The following is a 21,773-nucleotide window of genomic DNA, read 5'->3' on the forward strand; positions in this document are numbered from 1 at the left end:
TCAAGAAGTTGAGTGCTTCTTGTAGCTCTTTTCTTTGTATGTTTTGTTTAATTTCCTTTAATGCAATTCACAAAAATATTTAGATCTATAAAATCTAGATTTAGAAGAATTTCATTTTCTATTAATCGTTCCATTCTTTGTCTAGAAATGTGACATAAACGTTTACGCCACAAGAAAGCAGAACATTCATTTACTAAACTATGTTTAGTACCAATGTTATGATGTAGAGTTAATAGGGTTTCATCATATAAACCATTTAAATTCAATTTATATAAACCATCACAAAGAATACCAGTACCAATGAGATGATTATCCTTAAATAAACTGAAACATCCATTACCAAAAGTAAAAGAGTATCCAATAGCATCAAGTTTAGATAATGAAACTAAATTCCTAGATAAACTAGGTACATAAAGAGTTTCCAATAAATCTAAATGATGTCCAGTGTTAAGGATTAAACAATAAGTCTCGATTACTTCCACTAGAACTTTCACTCTATTTCCCATGAAGACAAACTTCTTATTTGGGCTTATGGTTTGGATTCTAGTGAATCCCTGCATCATATTAGAAACATGACTCATACATCCAGAATAAACCCACCATGTATTATGGGGAACTTTAGTTAAATTTGACTCAAAGCATACATAAGCATTAAACTTACCTTTCTTTTCGAACCAAGCCTTACGTTTTGGGCAATCCTTCTAGAAGTGTCCAAATTTCCCATAGAAATGGCAATTATTACCTTTTGATGCTTTCTTCTGAATTTTCACAAATGCCTCATTAATCTTTAATGGCCTTTTGCCCTCATCATGTTTCTTAACAAATTTCTTTCCAACTCCTTGATTCCCTTGGTGGCTTACGTGAATTGAGTGACTTCCTTGATTCTTAAGTCTCGTTTCCTCCTGAACTAACATACTATGCAATTTTCATTCCATTTGTCTTTCATGGTATTATAGCTCATTTGAAATGGGCCATACTCAGTTGGTAATGAGTTAAGAATAAAATGTACAAGGAAGTTCTCATTCACAACCATTCCCAAGGACTTAAGTCTTGTTGTAGTATTTGTCATCTCAATTACATGCTCATGCATAGTACGTGAACCATCAAACTTCATGGTGGTCAATGTACTCATTAGTATCCCAGCAAGAGACTTATCAGTTATTTGAGAGTCCTCTCCCACAAAATCCATAAATTCATTAACACTTTCAGTTTTGGAAAAAGTTGTTTTAATACTGTCAGCAACAATCATTCTCATGAACATTAGGTAGAGTCTGTTAGACTTTTCCCAAGCTTTATAATAGGCTCTCTTCCTTGCTACTAGAATCAATAATAGCAACAAGATTCTTTTTCAATATAGCAAGGTCTAGATCCAATACACTGAGGTGAAATTGGGTTTGCTCATTCCAGTCAGAGAACCCATTAAAAATTGGAATAGACTCTACAAGAGAATTCAGTGAATTAGGAACAAATACTGCATAATAAAAATTTCACATGTGTTTTGAGACATAAAGTACTTGCTACACATATAATATATTCAAACATCAATATTAATAATATATTGATGCTCTCCTTTGGGTGATACATCAAAATACAACATACAAACATAATGACGCTAATAAATTTAATCATTATTTTGCAACTAAATATGCACTAATTAAAATTATCTAATACCTTTGGGTATATAAATAATCTAATAGCACACATAAGTCACACACAATTATTTTCATTAATTATGAGAACAATTAATTGTGATACCCTCTACCCCAACATACATATACAGTAATTATAAAAAAAAATTCATTAAAAATTAAAATTTCAACCACGTAATGGTAAAGAGTTCACATTCATAAACTTATCCAAATAACATGTCGGTAAAATTACAAAGAAATAAAACTGAATTTTCCAAAATAATTTAATAAGAACATTTTAAACTAATCCTATCTATGTCCCGATGTCACATGTTCTATCAGAGCAAAACCCAACATAGAAGCCTAAGCTTCATCACCAACATCCTCAGCCTCACGCTGATGATCACCTGTATAACAGTCAAAACAAAACAACACGAGAAAAGGGAGTGAGAAACATCTCACTCTGGCCCACAGTGTAGAAATATATGCAGGATAGCCAAACACAAACAAAACAAGTATAACATAAATAAATTAATAATAACATCACACTCATCCAAGATATAAACCATCACTTTATCATATAACATTAAAAATGCATAAGTATGGACACGGACAACATATTATCATGCATGTGGCGCCAATAAAACATCACATGGCATATTGCCGCTAGCAATACACGAAGAGTAGTCTAGGAGTACATGCCGGGTCACACCCTCTGCGCACTCTCACTAGAAGGATATACTACCAGAGTCTCGTCGGGATAGCTAAGCCGCGCAAGATACATCCCATGCACACAATGGGCGAGACTAGGACTTCCAAACCGAGCTATCCCCAAGGACTAATCCCCAAAGCTTTTACACTAGGAGGTCTTCTCTGGCGGTGTATTCCATATCGTACCCTTAAAACACTTATGCAAATGATGCATGTCAATCAAGACTCTATGTATTCTCATATCACATTATCATGTCTCATTATCACTTTTCATATCATCTCATCATATTCACATAGTCATCACTTTTCACATCATCTCATCATATTCACATAGTCTCTACAGAGCATTCAAAATCATATCAAAACTGGTCTATTTTAAAAATTAAACACATATTTATACATCTTATTCAACAAATAATACATTAGAACAATCAGAAAGCAAAACAGAAAACATTAATATTTTACCTGTTTCTCATAGGGTTCCTCACAAAGCACTCTAATTCATATCAAAACTTATTTATTATCAAGATTAGACACATATTTACACTCAGCAAATATCAAGAAACACAACAGAAAACTCAGAAGATAAAACGAGAAAACATTGAAAATTTTCCTCTTACAATTATCAATGCATTCCCTTAGGGTTTCCTATAGGAACCCAAAGAAATCTCAATTCATACAATTGGGAAAAACCCCTCATACATAAGCATACAAAAAATACAACAAACACAGGATTGGGGGCCAATCCCACTATCCAGCATAAAATCTCACACCCAGAGCAAGGGTTCTCACTCCCTCCTTATCTCGATAAGCAGGAGCCGAATCTTGTTGGTCGCCCCCTCTAGGTTCCCCTTCGTCTTCAGAGAGAAAGGAGGAAAAAGATTAGAAAATGAAAAAATGAGTTTTAGAGAGTGCAAAATGCTCTATTTATAGACATCAGGCCGTGGCTAGAACGACCTGTTCCGAATTCAAAACGACCCATTCTGATCCTGTAGAACACGTACAAAAGCCTCTCTAAGAACGACTCGTTTCAAAACCAGAACGGCCCGTTCTGGGGTTTTTGGAACGGCCCGTTTCAAGGTGGAACGGCCCGTTCTGAGTCAATATTTTGTCCTTTAAAAACACATCCGGAACGGCCCATTCCCAAAGTGGAACGGCCCGTTCCGGGGCTATGAAAATCCAGAATTATTAATTAATAAATAAATAATATATATATATATATATCAAATGAAAATAAAATATCAATATAATTTAAATATGATTTTTTTCAAATAATAATTATAACAAAATATATAATTAATAATATTATACAAAATAATTTTCATAAATGATTATTATTAAAAACCTTTAAAAATTCAATCAAACCCATTTAATTAATCAAAATAATTATAAGGTAATAATCTTCATAAATGCAAAAATAACTAATAATTATTCATTGTATTAATATAAAAATTCTGGGTGTTACATTAATCAACTTTTCGGAGATACATAAATGTTTTAATATACCTATAAAAAATTATTTTATTTAACATCCATTATTCTATGGATAATTGAATTAAATCACCATTAATTTGGAATTAAATAAATATAAAATTTGGCAACTTTGATGACTAACAAATTCATCATACACTTAATTCCAAGTAAATAAAAACCTTTATTAGTACCAATTTAAAGTCATTCATGAATTTCATAAAAGAAAATAAAATACAACTTCATGCTTTAAAAATTGAGAACATTGGAATTCTACGTTGAAATATATGACGATAGAAAACGTAGTCACTAATTCCAAAATTTCATTAAAAGAAAAAATCAATTCTTTACAATTTAAAATACAAATTTAGGCATTTCAAAAAAAAAAAAGGAAACTTTAGCACTAAATTTCAAGAAAATAATTCTTACACAAATGTCACTAGGATTTTGATAATATGAAATTTAATATATTGATCATAATTCAAAATTAAGAATTTCATTCATGATCCAAACAAACAACGTACAGGGCAAAATTAAATCATAATTTCTAATTTATAAAATTAAGGTTCATATCAATTGGGATTTATATATGTATATATAATTGTCCCAGAAAACCCCAAGCGTGTGGTTCAGCGGTAGGGATTAATCCACACTTAAACAAGGTCAGGGGTTCGAATCCTTTATTGTGTATGCAGCCGCGTTAAATCTTGGGGCCAGCTATCCCACCCTTTGAGGTGCCTCCAACCTAGCAAGGAGATTAGTCACTTCTATCGGTCCTGGATACTCAAGGGACGAACAAAAAAATATATAATTGTCCTAAATATCATTTAATATTGCAACAATGACCTTGACAAAATTATTCTACTTCCAGTGATACTCTTATTTATATCAAAGGATCAAACATAATATTTATATCATACTTGTTTCTTTATCTATCATTTTTCTTACTTTTCATATTATTTTCCCACTTCTAGTGAAAAAAATATTATTTTATTTTCATTGTTACACAATTATCTCACTTCTGATGAAAAAAATATATTTAAAATTTATTCATTTGACAATGTCTTTTAGATCATTGCAAAAATTTTACATATATATATATATATATATAACATTTATAGAAAATTATACAATTTTACAACACATATCATTCATGGAGAATCATACAATTTCAAAAACTAGGCTCTAATACCACATATAAGTTTTATGATTTTCTATTACATCAATTATAAAAAATTAAAAGGATCTTTGAAATTCATGATACTCATATAATAATAAAAACTACTATGTACCTTTTTCCATAATGAAAATCTCATTTGATCCTTAGAGTATTATGATCTTCTTGAGAAGAGAATCAAGATTTCACTCCCTTTGACTTTTTTTCTACCATCTCTATCTTCCGTGATGGCTAGGGTTTTAGAAAATATTTTCTGTCAGGATGTGGACTTTGTTTCATATTATGGGATTTATAACCCCTAAAGATCATTATTCCCATCAAATAACAATTATTCTCAAAACTGCTCCATTAAGCCAATTTATGTTTTATTCCTTGATTATTTATTTATTAGTCCCTTTATACATCACATGTTTCTCACATGAGACATAATTATCGTTTAATCCATATAATTTAAAATATATGTTTTTAGTCTTTATATTTGTAATTTTTTTAATTATTCTAGTCTTTGCTATTTTTTATAATGTTGTTTTTTTTGTATTAACATAATAAATATATTAATATAATTTTGTCTATCTATTTTTTTTTTTTTTGTGAAATACAATTATGCTTCTTTGTAGTTATGCACATATATCAAGCATAGCTGTGTATGATGTTTCGTATTTCATTTTTCCCTTTGGGTACTAGCTATATGAATGGTGCCAAGGAAAATTAAGCTCCAAAAGTCAAAGAAAAAGTTATATAATATGGCTCAGGTAGGTGAATATTAAATTCCCAATTAGTAGATTCCAAGAAACAGAAACATATGAAGCTCTTAGATACTAAGCCTAATTATAGTCAAGTTTTTTTATTGTTAGTTAATCCTATTAGCAATTCGTTATGTTAGGTTAGTTACATTGGTGAGTTAGATAGACAAACTAAGAGATGATGTTGTCTATAAATAAATAGCAAGGGAGAGAGACAAATCATACTTTTTTTATTTGTGAAACAATTGAGACCTTTGGATATCAGGAGGTTCAAATCCTCCAAATACTTCAAGTTAAACATTGAGTTTACATTATAATTACTACATATTTAAGAATTTTATTTTATTATAATTTAAATTTATTTCATGCATGTTCTAATTTATTTATATTTATATTTAAATAAATTTAAATGTTATTTATTCATATAAAATTATGGCCCAGGAGTTATAAAGTATAAACACTTGCCGCCGAATAAAAACAATGAAGCAGCTTTTGTAACTTGTTATTTCCCTTTAAAATCATGGTTGTAGTGTAGTGTAGGAAAATAGAATTTTGTGAGGCCTTTGCATTCTTATTACTTTCTTTCCCAAATCGCTTCCAAACAAAGAAATGAAATATACAATCTCGCTCCTATATCTCTCTCTCCTAAAATTCTCCCTCTCAAAACACCTAAAACAAACAAAGGCTTAAATAAGCAAAAGGAAAGTAGCCAACCAAGACAAAAATCATATTTCAACAACTTGAACTTGCCAAATACCTCACAAAATAAATAATGTATTAAATCTATCTCAACCTTCAAGATTTCACAGAGCACCTGTTCATATTTGCATGCATACAGACAGATGAATAGGTGTATCAAATTTGTAACTTGCAGAGACTAGACAACCATTGAAGATAAAACATGAAACTACATACTATGATAATACCTCAATATCTTATCTTCCAATTTCCTTGATCTGCTAATGAAGTTTGTAGCTTTCAAAATGCAATGATCAGTTTTATCACATGATTTACACTTCTCACTCAACCTACAAAACATATCATTAAAAAATGTTAGTTGTTTCATAAAGTAGAATGTAATACAGAAAAGGAATCGGTGACAGCGTACAACAACACAATAATTAACAGTAGCACTTCATTCAATGACTTGATATTATAATATGATTTTAGTTATTGAATTATTTAACTAATTGATGATTATCATAGACTAATTCATGTTTAATTGAGTTTTAAGCTTTTGAATTAATGAAGAATCAAGAAATGGATTTGACAAGGTTTTGAATCTTTTTATTGACCCTCTAAGTAATCAAACTCAATCCAATACAACATTATGAAATTGAAGTTTGATCTATAAAAATTAGACTAAGTTCAATTTGTTGAATCTAAACCTTTTCGATTAAACACAAGGTTTTAATGATCCCTTATTTGGTAGCATAACACTTGCTCATGAAATTCTATCTATAGAATATCACAACCAAGTCAATTAGTCCTATATCTAGTAGCATGCATAAGTAGATCAGTAACTAAGTAACCAACAACCTCCAAGCCTTAAAACACCTATTTTGATCTAGATTCCAAATCCAAGAGAAAAATAGTAGTAAAAATTAGAGTTGTCAAAGTGGGGTCAACCTGACGTACCTTGAAAACAGGCTTGGTCGGGCTAAAAAAAATGAAAAAATTTATGATGGGTAAAAAATGTGACCCGGCTCACTTTCGACTCGACCCACCCGGATTGAACTCGTTGTGGGTCGGGCAGCGCCCTGACTTACTTATCAACCCATCAACCTAATCCACTAACAATCCATTAACAACCCACTAATAACTCATTTAACTATTTATTATTATATATGTATTATTTTATTAAGATATTATTTTTTTATAGATAAAGATAAAATTAATGTTAAAAAATATGAAACTGCTATAAATTTATCTACCTAAACCTCCAATAAAATTTAATATTGATGAATAATCACTCTCATGAAAGGATTTATATATTTTTTAGATTGTTTAAAATTTTACACTTTTTAATTTAAGTTTAATGTTGTATCCATGATATTAGTTTGATAATTTTTACTTTAGATTAGAGATTATTTTATATTAAAATTTATTTTAAATTATTTTTTTTTAAATTAAGGGGGTTGGTAGGTCAGCCGGTTTAGCCCACCAACTTGTGGTGGGTCAGCCCGAGTTAGAAAAATTTGCATAACAAATTTAGTGGGCCGGGCCGGGTTAACTCACTTAAAAAAATGGGTTGAGGTAGGTCAGATCAAATGGGTTGGACTGGCCCATTTTAACAGCTCTAATGAAAATACTACCACCCTAAAATCTGATAAGATTTAGAACCAAAAATTGTTATAATTGCCAAACCAGAATCAATAATAACTCATAGCAACTATAATAGCTAAAACAAAAAATGGAGGCAACTCTAATTTAATTTGGTAGGCATCATTGCCAAAATCTCAAAAAGCAGAAACTTGGGAAATGTTATGAAAGAAAGGCAACTCCAGTTTAATTTAGTGCCATTAATTGAAGCATTCAATTAGTCCTAACAAAAGTTTCTACAGCCCTATAAAAGTTTAAGGAGTCTTATGTGTAACATATTGTATAATGTTCATGCAACAAACAACTGAAATGATTGAAACTTATATATCTCTCCAATTTAATGTGAAATGATAGATAAAGAATAGGAATATCAATAGGGCCCCATAGGGCGGGTAATAATAAACTTGTCCTCGCCTTGCTGAATGAAAATTGGCTTCACACCCACCCCATATCCGCGATAGTATCCATTAAGTGAGAATCCATGAATTTCTTGAATATCCACGGATATCCATAGATATTTATAATTTTTTTAAAAATATTAAAAATTATATTACAAATAATTTTAAGTTTATATTTAATGTCATTGAAATATTAAAAATAAAATTTGATGTTAATTTTGAACTTGTATTTAACGTTAATTTTGTTGAAATAATAATAAAAATGCAAGATAATCAATAACTTAAAATACATTAATCTCACACAAGTGAAAGTCTCATATTACAAAGCTACAATAATTCAATCTCATAATTTCAAACGATAGTAAATAACTTAAAATATATATCTTATTGGTCCAATCAAAGATAGAAAATTAATAAAATTACATCCAACATAATTCTATGGAAAGAAAATAAGATGAGAGAGTGTAGTTTTAGGGTTATGCGGTACAAAGATAATAAGGATATTTAAGAAATATTATTAAACGGGTACCCGCGGGTATGAATATCATCATAGCCACCGCCGCCCCGTTTATAAATGGGTAAAAATTTATTCGTCCCCATTATCTGCGGGGACCCAATTAGCCTATCCATTTATTATATGTAGCGAATTTTACCCACAGATACCCGCGGGTGCTGTTAAATGTTTTCTTCAAATATGGCAAGTGAACCAATCGCACAAGTAGTAAATAGAGGTAATAGTCGTTCTTCCCAAAGGACTTAAGTAATACAATGGCAATATGTAGAATTTAAGCTAATATAGACTAAAGAATGATTCCATATTTGGTGGATTGTAATTTTTAAGCTAAAAAAGGAAAAATGAACTAAAGTGAACTTTCATCAAACACTTGAAATGCGGTTTTGGAGATTGACTTATATGAATGAAATGTTAGGGCTAGGCTTACCAACTTTAATCTCATGCATCAAAAACCTTCTTTCTCATTCAAACATTAATAATGCTAGCCCACTAATTTTCTCAAATCCTAATTTCTTGGTTAAAAGAGCCTAAGTTTCATTACCAAGTATCAATCCCATGAATACTTTAATAAATCCACTTGCATTAAATTTAAGGACTCCGAACAACAAGTAACTCATGTTCCATTCCTAGACAAATGTTTACTAGGTACCACATTCCCAAACAAGATTACCAATGATATTTTGCCACACCAAAATTAATCACCAATCATGTAATAGTTGATCATTCTTACAAGCATTAAGCACAAAAACATGATACTAACATTTGAATGAAGAATATATATATATATATATATATATATATATATATATATATATATATATATATTCAAACAAGTTACATGAGAGTCAAGTTGGCTACATCTAATCCCAACAAAGGGGTTTTAGTAATTCATTTCCATGAGATTAGCAAGATACATCAAATGAGTGAGAATGGAAGAAAACCAATGAGAAACAATGGTGAAGAGGTGAACCCTAGCTTCTCCCTTTCAGACCTGCCTGCTGCTCTCGTTTTGGTTCTCTTTTTCCGCCTCTAGTCCTCGTGCTCATCCAAGAATTATATTAATCTACGCAACTCTTTAAGTGACGCGCTCAGCGCGATACTATATGCGCTTGGCGCGTGACGGAAGGCGCGCTGGGCGAGTGATTGAACATGCCCAGCACGATGCCAAATCTCCATCAACTCAGCCTGATACAATGCACTGAGCGAGCTGAGATATGGGTTCAGCGCGGGTCTACTGAAAGTTCCAGCTTGCTTCATTGGAGTCCAATCGAACTTCTTCTCTTTCACATGGCTTCTTCCGACATGATTACCTATACAAAAAAGCACAAAAAATGGGGATTAAATATGTATAACCCTGTATGTGTAACCAAAGTGTCTTTACTTACAAAAGAGAAGTTAAATTGAGGATTACATAAGTCGAAAGTTAGGAAAGAGTTGAATGTGTTAACAAATTTGGTACTAGAATGTAAGTAAAAAATTAACATTATCAGGTACGGGTATTTTCGTCATCCCTAATAAAGAGGGACATATCATGTTCATTTGTTAAGACATAGACACGTGAAATTATGCAAACCTTCTCTAAGTTGTGCTTCTTATGTAACGTAGTAAGTATTTCAGAAGGCGATGGGTATTTAGTAGCCTAGAACGGGTCGTTCCCAAATTAGAACGAGTCGTTCCAAACTACTAAATTGGCCTATAAATCCTAGATTGGAATGGGCAGTTCCAAACATGGTTGTTGAGTTAAATTCAACTCCAGAGCAGTTCATTCTAGTTTGGGAACAGGTTATTCTAGACGTGCCAGAACGGGTCGTTCTGGTTTCAGAACGGGTCGTTCTGGTTTCAGAACGGGTCGTTCTACATGTAAATTTTTCACATGATGAAGGAGCTTAGAACAGGCCATTCCGGATTCGAAATGAGCCGTTCTAACCACTCTTGACCTCTATAAATAGACGTTAAGGAGGGAGATAAAGGGAAAGAAAGAGGGAGAGAAGTTTAGAGAGAAGGACTCTAGTCCGCTAGGAAGCTTGATTTTGAAAGATTAAAGTTCGGGAGTCGAGCTCAGAGGAAAGTTTTTCTTATTCCCGAATTCTTGGCTATTCGGAGCTAATATTCAGGTTAGGGAAGCTTTATACATTGTGTTTTTTTGTTGAAATGGTTGAGTTGTTGGGTGCTTAAGTTGATATTGTAATGACTATAGTTGTTGTAGTTGTTTAATTAAGTAATATAAAGATGCCTATTGATGTAAAGTTGAAAGTTGCCTTAAAGTTGTTAAAGTTGAGATTGATGACTAGATTTGCTTATTGTTGTAAAGATGCTTATAGTTGTAAAGTTATTATGATGCCTATAGTTGTAAAGCTATAAAGTTGTAAAGTTGTATATTGTTGTAAACTTGTAAAGCTGTCTATTGTTGTAAAGTTGCAAAGTTGGAAACATATGGTGAAGATATATGTCCTATGTTGATATACATAGTACTAAGGTGATAATTTGAAAGTTGTTTTAAAGTTGAATCCCTTAGTACTATGTGGGAGACATGGAAGTAGTCGATCCATGTCATGGTTGAATGACCAATTTGAGTAAGGAATCTAGTTAGAGATGTAGTCTTTGACTAGGTACTAGAGGGTGCGTGGTACTTGGAGGACAGTGGGTGGGCTAACTCCATATGTGGATTGGTGATGCTAGCCAAGGTCGTGGTAGGCTCACAACCAAACCCTTTTGTCCTGACAGTAGTACTGGACCTCCGAGTCTAAGTGACACATTTGAGCAATCACCTATTGTTGTTTATACCTGGTTCTCTTCGAAATTCCTAACAATGTCCTATACCCTAGTTGAGATAGGTCAAACGCTAGATTCAGTAAGGTTTATGCCACCTAGATTGCTCAACCTCAATTATTGAAGATCTCCTAGTTGTATATGCGTGACGACGCATTAGTTGATGTTGCATGTGTTGTTGCATTCAAGTTGTATATAATGTCATATGAATGAGTTGATAGTTGAGCTATTGTGATAAATACTATGTGATTGTGTTGTGATGAGTTGTTGATCACTAGGACTAGAGGAGAAGTTTTCAAAGTTGTTCATCCCATTGTGTGGATTGAGATAGTTGTGGTGCTCTAAGAGCCCAATTTGTTTAAAAACCCTCCTTGGAAAGTTGTCCCTTGGAGTGGATGATGTGTTGTTCTCCTCTAGGACTTGGTTGGTCCCGTGTGTGGGCAAGGTCGAGGCACACATGTATGAAGCGACCAAGGTATAGGGGCCAGGTCGAGATATACCGATTACAAGCGGCCAATTTGAATAAAGTGCAATGTGTTGAAAATGTTATTACTAGTAGATGATATTATATATCTATTGTTGTAGATGTTGTGATGCTTTAAGTTGCAAGTTGAAAGTAGAATTCTATTGCTTTTTATTATATGTTGATGCTATTTTTTTATGATTATTGTTGTGAGCTTACCTTAGCGATGACCATACTTTGGTATGTGAGCATATTAGGATTTAGGTTCTATGTTGGACTAGGTGAGCTTCTTTTTGGTTGGGACTCACGAAGAGGATTGACGTTGTATTTAGTTGATTGGTAGCTTTTGACTACCTAGTTGTTGTATAGGGTATTATTCCCTACTTTAAGTTATATATATTATGAGACTTTTTAGTTGTGTGTTCTCATTATATATATAATTTTTTAGTAGTGAGATTTTATTTTATACTTGTATCTGAACACTATAGACAGTGTGAGGCCTGGCGGGTCGTTACATCCTACTCCAAAGCCTCTAAATGCAACTTGAGGTCTTTGTTCTCTATTGTCAAATTTGTAGTGTTTCTTTACATCATATGAGATATTCATGAGCTATTTTTATTGTTATAATTATTTTGATCTCCATTTCCCCCTTGAACCTCTCTTTTGGTAGTTGTTATATCCTGGGTTTTATTTTTTTGGTTGAAATTGGAATTGGAGGAGAAAGTTGAGCGAAAAGGAAGAAAAAAAATTGAAGAAAGAAATACCTAAGTACCTGGGTTTCATTATCCACATTGTCGCTTCACTTTTTTGATCGAGTTTACTAGAGATAAGAGATGGGGGCTTCAAAAAAGGGTTTGGGTGCGAGGAGAATGGCTCTTAAGCGTGAGGAGAATGATTCCATCGATTGATGTACTGTGTTTGGGGTTAGGGTATTGCAATTATGAGAGGTGATGAAGAAAACAATATTTGATCTTGTGAGTGTGAGAGGAGAACATGCAATTTTGTGTTTCTTGTGAGGATGGAAACGCGTTAGAGTGAAAAAATACTACATCGATTACTCCAATAATCGATGTAGAACACTACATACTTACATCTGTTTCCCTTAAAATTGATGGAAATATGCCAAAATTTTATACTTAATTCAAAAATGTCATTGTGTTTTATTTCTACATCAATTTTGGTAAAATAGATGTAAAATTGTTGATTTGGAATAGTGCCTTTCTAGTAGTGTAGAGACAAAAAACATTTACACTTATATGTATCCCCTTTATAATATGTATAGATTAATAAGTTTGTCTAGTTTTTCTTTTATATAACATCGAATTTTTTATATAAAAAAATATTCATTGACTACTATACCTTTAAAACAAAAAAAAAAGGAAATCACTAGGGTTTAAGAACCACTCGCCATTATTAATGAAACAAATCTTATCATTACACCACTATGTATCCTTTGTATGATGTTGATGCCATCTTTTCTATTAGCCTTATAAATGCATACATTTCTTCTTACACTTCACTCTGTCATCCTTATCACTCATTTCATATTCTATCGGGTTTTCTGTAAAATTTCATGTAAAGAAAATTTCTAGGCCCATCTAATTACCAATTTCAACATGATTTCTTAGAACTTTTAAAACACAACCCTCGCATTCTTATCGAGCAATTTGAAACATTGGATAAAGTCAATTCCATAGTTGAGTTGTAAAATGAATTATCTAACCATATTGCCAAATGAATGGGTTTCTCATTTGTAACATTACGTCGTTGATTCGCTCTCACTCCTCTAGTTTCAAAAAAAGGATTATTCATTGAAAACCAATGTGATGACCTCTTTTAAGAGGAGGAATATGAGTATATAAATACACCAATGTCTTCATAAATATAAGGCCTTTTGAATGATGACTATAAGCAAATCTATGAGGATTTTGAAGTGAGTCCCACTATTGTGAGCTATTGGTAGAGTGACAATGCGTGCAAGTACCTAAAACAAGACTAAGCTCTATGAGTCATCACTAATACTCATGGGTTGAAAAAGATGACTTCCACTACAAGAGAAGATTAAACTATGGTCCTTTATTTGAGAGAAAGATGTTAGGATACAATCAAAGTCCTATATCGCTAGAATTAAAGGAGAAACATGAATTTGTAAGCACATAAAGTCTCTATTAGTATGAAACCTTTTGGTTGATGATCAAAAGTAAATCTATGAGGTCTTAGGCCCAAAATGGACAATATCATACCAATGTGGTGACATGTGTGTATTTGTGAGAACTCATGTTGCATAACAAGTAGTATTAGAATTAATGGTTTCGACTATGTGATCAATTAGACGAGTATGATGGAATCAGCAAGTGGATCTAGGTATAAGATCCCTTGTATTGAAAGTCTGTTTGACAATGAATTCATGTATGGAGAGTCTTCCTATTAACACGGAGCTTAGGAGGCTTGTACTGCTATCATGAGTTAATGGTGGAGTGACAACGGAAGTGCCTAAAGCAAGACTAAGGTTTATAGGCAACCATAAAATACTCGTGGACTAAAAAAATTAGAAAAACATGAGGCTAGTCAAAATAATTGGTAAGCATCTATCGATTCTAGCATCACAATAAATTAATCTAGTAAAGAGGAATGTTAACAACATACTTTCTAATATACTCCTTTTAATACATTCTCATTAGTTAAAATTTATTAAAAATTATAAAATTATGGAAGTCATCAAATAGGGTGTGAAACCTAGCGATTGTTGTGTTTTTCAATAAATTTTAAATCAATTAAAGTGTGTTTAGAAGAATGTGTTAAAGAGTGTGTTTCTAACTAGTAGTATTTATTGTCCAATAAAATAACAAAGATGTTGTATTTTGTGTCAACTTGGTATTTTTATGTTTGATTTTCATATGTATTAAAATAATATTTAATCAACAGAAATTACATCTCGTAAGTGTATATTAATATTTAATTGTAAGTATTTTGACAAATTGAAAGAAAAAAACGAAAATCTCCATTCAAATGAAAAAGTCCTCATGCAAACTTTAGTAATTCCACAAAGTCCAATAAAAAGATCACAATTTGCCTTCCAAAATCGAGAGAAGGCAGACATAAATTTAGAATGCACGCAAAATAATTGTCAAGCAACAGTAGATTCCGTCATCACAACAAATCCAACAATCATAAAGAAATTACACGTGTCTTTGTTATGGAAATGAACATGTCCATTCATATGAAGTCTTGATTAGAAGCTTCAAAGAACGACTCCTAGCCTGCAATAAACACCATCAAATAAAAAATAAAATAAAATGAAGTCTTAATAATCATTTTACGATAATAAGGATACATTTTATTTGGGGATAAAGTATGGAATTTCGTGAATATATAAAAAGGAACAAATCCACTCACTGCTGGACATTGATATTCTAGCTGGTTACAAATGTTATGGGTAAGGAGTACCCCAATATTAGTGATAATGTTGAATTATTTAATATTATAATTAATTATATACACATGATTTTAATGTTTTAGGCATATTTTAATAATAATATTTACATATATCTTAAATTTTATATTATGCATTAAAATGAAGTGATGTAATGAATTATTAAATAATTTTGATAAATTATTATGATCGGTCAAGCAGTGGAAAGTTGAGGTAATATGTTCATGATTCTAAGTTTGAATCTTGATGTAGTTATTTTAATTCATATAGATAAAAAAAATTTATGAAATTTTTTATACTGATTTATTTATTAAAAACATAAAATGCAATAGTTGGATTAGTAAATTTGACATTCTACAAAAAAAAAAAAAAATTGTTGAAAGTGTAATTTATTAACTTTGATACTTGAAGGCAACAAACCATGACCTTATATATTATTGTAGACCTCTAAGACCACTAATAACATAATTGATAATTGATAGTGATAAATTAAGATAATTTTGTGATAATAATACTAGTAATAATATAATTAATAGTTTTATAGTATTAGTAATAGAATAATTGATGGTGATAGGTTTAAACAGTTTTGTAGTATTAATTAGATTTAAACTCTAAAGTTAATCTAATGTGATGTTTTCACATTAGTAAAAAATTAATTAATTAATGATATTTGAGTAGAGGAATTAAAATAATAATTTTTTTTTATATTTTATGATTAAAAATATATTTTTAAATTTGAAGAATCAAAAATATAAATTTTAAAGTTGAGAGATCAAAATAATAATTTTTTTTTTATATTTTATGACTAAAAATACAAATTTGAAATTTTGACAAGAAAAAAATACATACTGTAAATTTAAAAGATTAAAAATATAATTAAAAACTTTTTAATTTTATTTTTGTGACAGAGATGGTAAGAACTAGAAAACATTAGGAGTTTCTTTTTTATCTACCAAATTTCGACCAAAAAGTTTTAATTATATTCAAGCGCAACCTAATCTTTGATTTTTTTTTTTAATTTCTAATTTATTATCCCCTTACTTATTTTATTTTTTATTTTGGAATCGAAATATCTAATTTATATCTCCTATAAATTATAAGGAGTGTTTCATTCTATTTTACTTTTTTGTAATTTAAAATTATTTTGTAAATAGGGGAAAAAATTATTGGATAAGGTGATTTTAAAAACAGTTTAAAATGGCAAAGAGGAAGAGGTGTTATTATTGTTTACATGTTCACTGCTATAAAAACGAAGACTCAAAAAACATGTTTCAGTTCTCCATTTTATTTATAGAAGCAGATTTTTAGAAACTATTTTTACAATGAGAGCAAAAACAAATCCAATAAAGTAATTTTTATTGTTTTCTATTTTTTATAAAAAAAAAATCTTTAGAAACAGTAATTAAAGTATCAAACAGTTCAGCCAGCAAAAAAAGTATCAAACAGTTCCTCTCTCTATCTCTCTCTCTATATATATTCACCCTTTACTACAAACTTTTAAAAACTAAATGAAAAAGTAATTTATAGAATAGTCTTTAACAAAATAACAGACATTAAATGTAGTCATGATTCAATAATATCATACAAATGTATGATGGTTTCATCGAAATGAAGTCACCAGAAACATAACATAAATAACACAAGTTAAAAATTATTTTTTATACGTTTGATTGAGGAAAGGGTATGTACCTTCATATTAGACATGAAAGCATTGGTTATGAGTTTATGACTTGTTGGAGGAGTGAATTGTGCGGACTTCAAAATCATTGACTTTTGGACCTACCCAATGACGAATGATTACAAGGGGAATGTGATTGATGATCCAATGATCTTGTCCGTTTTCTGAACCAATGCTCTCAACAAATTCAGTTGGCATATCACGGAAGTCGAGAACTTTAAGGTTATCCAAGGCTTTGATGCCAGGGGATACCTTCTTGAGATGGGGCATTTTGGTAATTGAGAAATGTTCAAGCGAAAGCAAGGCTCCTGTCTATAATGATAGAATTTACTCTATTCAAGCTTCTGAGTTCCAGTTTCTTCAATTTAGGCAATCCTCCACTTTGAAAATGCAAAATTTCACCATCATAGGCATTCTCCCCCATACTTAGTTGCATCAAATTTGGCAAGTTTTCTAGCGATCTTAACGGGTCATCTTTCAAATTGGATAAAGCCAGCTTTATGCAAACAAGATAGTCATGTTTTGAAATCCAATTAGGCATCTTCTCCAATCTTAATTTCAATTTGAGTCGTCGAAGTTGGGGTATGGATGAAATAGAGTTCAAGTCGATGATTTCATCCTCACCTATTGCAGTGATATTAAGTGATTCAAGGTGTTTCATCTCTACCACTGAACCACATATGGCTTTCCCATATTCCCTCTTGACACGCCTTAATCCAAACTTCCTTAATTGCCTTAAGAATCTCATCTCTTGGATGAGATCTATTCCCCCATGATCTACCTCCACATAATAAAGATTTTGTAGGGAAGTCAAGTTTTTAATACCTTTTTTCATTACCACACCACTTGTATAGCCCAAAATAGAATACTCTGCATTATAGTTTCGATGGAAAGCAAGAAGATGGCGCAGCTTTTTGAGCTTGTTTATTTCACTTGGCAACTCGTGAACCAACGTATCTCTTATATCTAAGGTCTCCAAGTTCTGCAACATACCAACAGATTTAGGAAGAACCCGAACTTTAGTTCCCCTTAGATTTAGGTACTTTAAGTGAAAAAGGTTTCCTAAATTACTAGGAGCATATTTTAGCGATATACCTTCAAGGTCAAGTACTTTCAATCTAGACTTTGAAGATAACTGACCCATAAAAGGCTCAATTACTCCTTTTCCAAAAGCATGAATAGCACGAATGTGTGTGTTGATATTTCTCTTCAACACTTTGTTGGAACTAGTGTCTATAGATAGGCGTCTTGATATTCCAACTGTGGCTAATTCATCATCTTGCAGAAAATGGCAAAAACTTAAGTCCTTCACTTTTCTTACAATCATTTCATGTAATAAATCATGGACTTGACAACTTTTAACTTTCCCTTCAAAGCTAACTGTGGAGACTTGAACCAGGCTTCTATAAGTTAACTCGGATAAGTACTCATCTGCAGTTTGCTCTAAAGTTCTTCTCCCATCAGATTTTACAAACCCTTCTGCTATCCATTGTTGAGTTAATTTGTTATGATGAATGGAGTAATCTTCAGGATAGATACCAAAATACAAAATGCATGGTTTCAGATAGTAAGGGAGGTCATCATAACTAAGAGATAAAATCTTAGTCAAACTAGTTAGATGGGCATTACGCTGCAACTCGAGGTTTAGATTTTGACTTACCTTTCGCCATTCAAACACAGTTTTTGATTTTGTTGAAAATAGACCACCAATGGCCACAATCGCCAAAGGCAATCCTTTGCATTTTGTAACAATTTCATTTGAGATACCTTCAAGCTCTGCAGGACATTGCCCATCTAGCTCATATCTAAATGCCTTCTTGCAAAAGAGTTCCCATGCTTTGTCTGGAGGCAAAAGTTGTAGGTTGTGAACTCGGACAAGAAAGGATTTCTTGAAAAACTCAGCAACTTGCATCAATCTAGTGGTGATTATGATCCTGCTACTTTTATTGTTTTTAGGCATGACAAAGTCAACTTGGTCACAAAAATCTTCATGCCATACATCATCAAAGAATATCAAATACCTTTTATGCTCCAAGTATTGCCTCAGTTCAGAAATTAGTGACTTCTCATCCATTTCGTGTAACATTTGTGGTAGAGGGTCTTTTGTCTCCTTAGAAAATTGCTTTATCATGTCTATGAATAACCCTCTCACAGTGTATGTTTGAGAAACTGTGATGCAAGCACGACAATCAAAGTGGCTTTTTACATTTTCACTATCAAAAACGTGCTTGGCAAGGGTGGTTTTTCCGAGTCCTCCCATCCCTACCACTGAAATCACTGCAGGATCTTTTGTGCCCTTCAACAGCCAATCAACCATTTCATCTCTTGAGAATTCAAATCCAACAATTTCAGTTTCTTCAATGAAAAGAGAACGCATTCGAGGATCATGCCATCTACTCTGTTCCAAGCTGCTTCCTTGTTCTTGTGAAACTTGAAACTTGTACCTTTCACTTCTTTCCTTGATCACAGAAAGTGACAATTTAATGTCCTGAATCTTTGTTGCTATCTGATGACGAGAAATCAGGCTTGTAATCTTGCATGTTGAAGACACACATCCAAGTTGGGGCGGATGAATGAGCCTGAGGTATTCATCGATGACATCTTCTATGTGAAAAGATGCTTCTCTCACTTGCTTCACCCATGTTCTTATTCCATCATCAGTGTTTGCTTCGTCTGCTGCCCTTTTATCTGCATCTTTGAGGAAGGCTTGAATGCTTTCTAGTTCATCTTTGATGACTGAAAAATCTTTGTGGATGCCTCTTAGAAGGTGTGTTTCTTCCTTTAGGAATTGGAACACTTCTGCCAAGGCAAAAGACACTGCAGTTTCTGCCATTTCACTCTTATCTCATATTGCTATCCCCAGGACAAAATATATTGATCTCATGTTAATGCAATTTTGTCAGTATTTGTCGGAGGTAATATTTATGTAAGAGGAAAGTTACAACTTTTTTATTATTTGATTTTCTCTTATAAGATTAATTTATATATAATTTTATAATAGTGAGTTCGATTTGTATTTATTATTTATTTTGTCTTTTTTATTATGTGTATGTTTTATAATTTTTTTATTTTTTATTTTATTTTATCGATATAAAATTTTCTTTGTATTTCAATATTTTATATGGATCCGGTATAAGCTTCCAGGAAAATATGGAGTTTTTCCTTTGCCTCTTTTCTTTCTTTTGGGTAAACTATTATTGAATGTTGCCAAAATTAATTTCCATGGTCAAAGAAAAGGAACGTGCTGCACACGGTTGGTGGATGAGTTCCAATTTTCTCCGGCCATTTATCTAGTTAATTACTTAATTATTTTGCAAAGATACACCGTGTATTATTTTTTTCTTTTTGAGTTTATTATTTCTTAATTCTAAACTTTCATGCGATCTTGTCTGTATATCTGTTTTGTGTGTTGTAAGCTAGCGTTTGTAGTTATATATTGTGTCCGGCACTCAATTACATAAGCGTGAATATATATATATATATAGAGAGGGAGGATTCAAACGACATCGCTATAACTTTTATTAAGTATTACACTGTTCAATAATTTTATAGGTGAAGGCGAATGGATGAAGCTCCTTAACGACGGAGACAACAAACAAAGATGGTAGATGTGAAATAGAAAATGGCAATGACAAATGGGTGAAGATCTTTAACGACAATGACAATAAAAATGCACCTCAACAATGGCAACTACGACGACAAGATTTGAGAACAATGAAAATGGGTGAAGAGTGGAGTAAGATTTGAGAGTAGAAGGGGCAGTGTGAGAGAGAAAGGAGAAAAGGGGAATCCTATTCCTTAATTTTTTTTTTTTTGGTTCGTACCTGGAGTATCCACCGCCGATAGCAGTGACTAATCTCCTCGCTACGTTGGAGGCACCTCAAAGGGTGGGATAACTGACCCCAAGATTTAACGTGGCTGCATACACAAGGCAGGATTCGAACCCTTGACCTCTATTCCTTAATTTTGTATAAGGTTTTTAAAATCGGTTATTAAATAATCAATTTTATATTGGGTTTACAAAATCGGTTATGGAAGTAACCGATTTTGTATACTATCTACAAAATCAATTCTTCAAAACCCGATTTTAAAAGTAGCACCAGAAAGACATTTTAAGATCGGTTAAATTTTAACCGAACTTAAAATACCTTTTAAAATCGGTTAAATTCTAACTGATCTTAAAATTAGTCGAATTATTACAAAATGTCACCGCGTCACTTTTAAAATCGTTTATCTCGTAACCGATTTTAAAACTCCGATTTTGAAAATGTTTTTTGCACTAGTGATCTAATCGTTAGATTGTTCATATCGCTTTATATGTTTATATCAAATTTTGTTAAAATTAAACAACAATTTGAAAGTAATCAAAGTGTTCATATTTTACTATATTTTGAAATGTATATATTACGTCAAATTTTGTTTTATACTCAAATTACCTTGGATTAATATAAAATTTTGTATATATGA

General features: G+C 31.8%; 1 protein-coding gene across 1 annotated transcript; it reads right to left on the bottom strand.

The window, feature by feature from the left end:
- Positions 1 to 15,179: 15,179 nt before the first annotated feature.
- LOC109807434 (disease resistance protein RPM1) lies at positions 15,180 to 20,203 on the bottom strand. Its single transcript, XM_020369949.3, is given in 3 exon segments — positions 15,180 to 15,455; positions 17,318 to 17,616; positions 17,618 to 20,203. Coding segments are annotated over 2 exon segments (2,787 nt in total). The 5' UTR covers positions 20,140 to 20,203; the 3' UTR covers positions 15,180 to 15,455; positions 17,318 to 17,351.
- Positions 20,204 to 21,773: the final 1,570 nt, after the last annotated feature.

This window comes from Cajanus cajan, chromosome 10 (genome assembly GCF_000230855.2).
Source record: "Cajanus cajan strain Asha chromosome 10, NIPB_CcT2T_4, whole genome shotgun sequence".
Taxonomy (NCBI): Eukaryota; Viridiplantae; Streptophyta; class Magnoliopsida; order Fabales; family Fabaceae; genus Cajanus; species Cajanus cajan.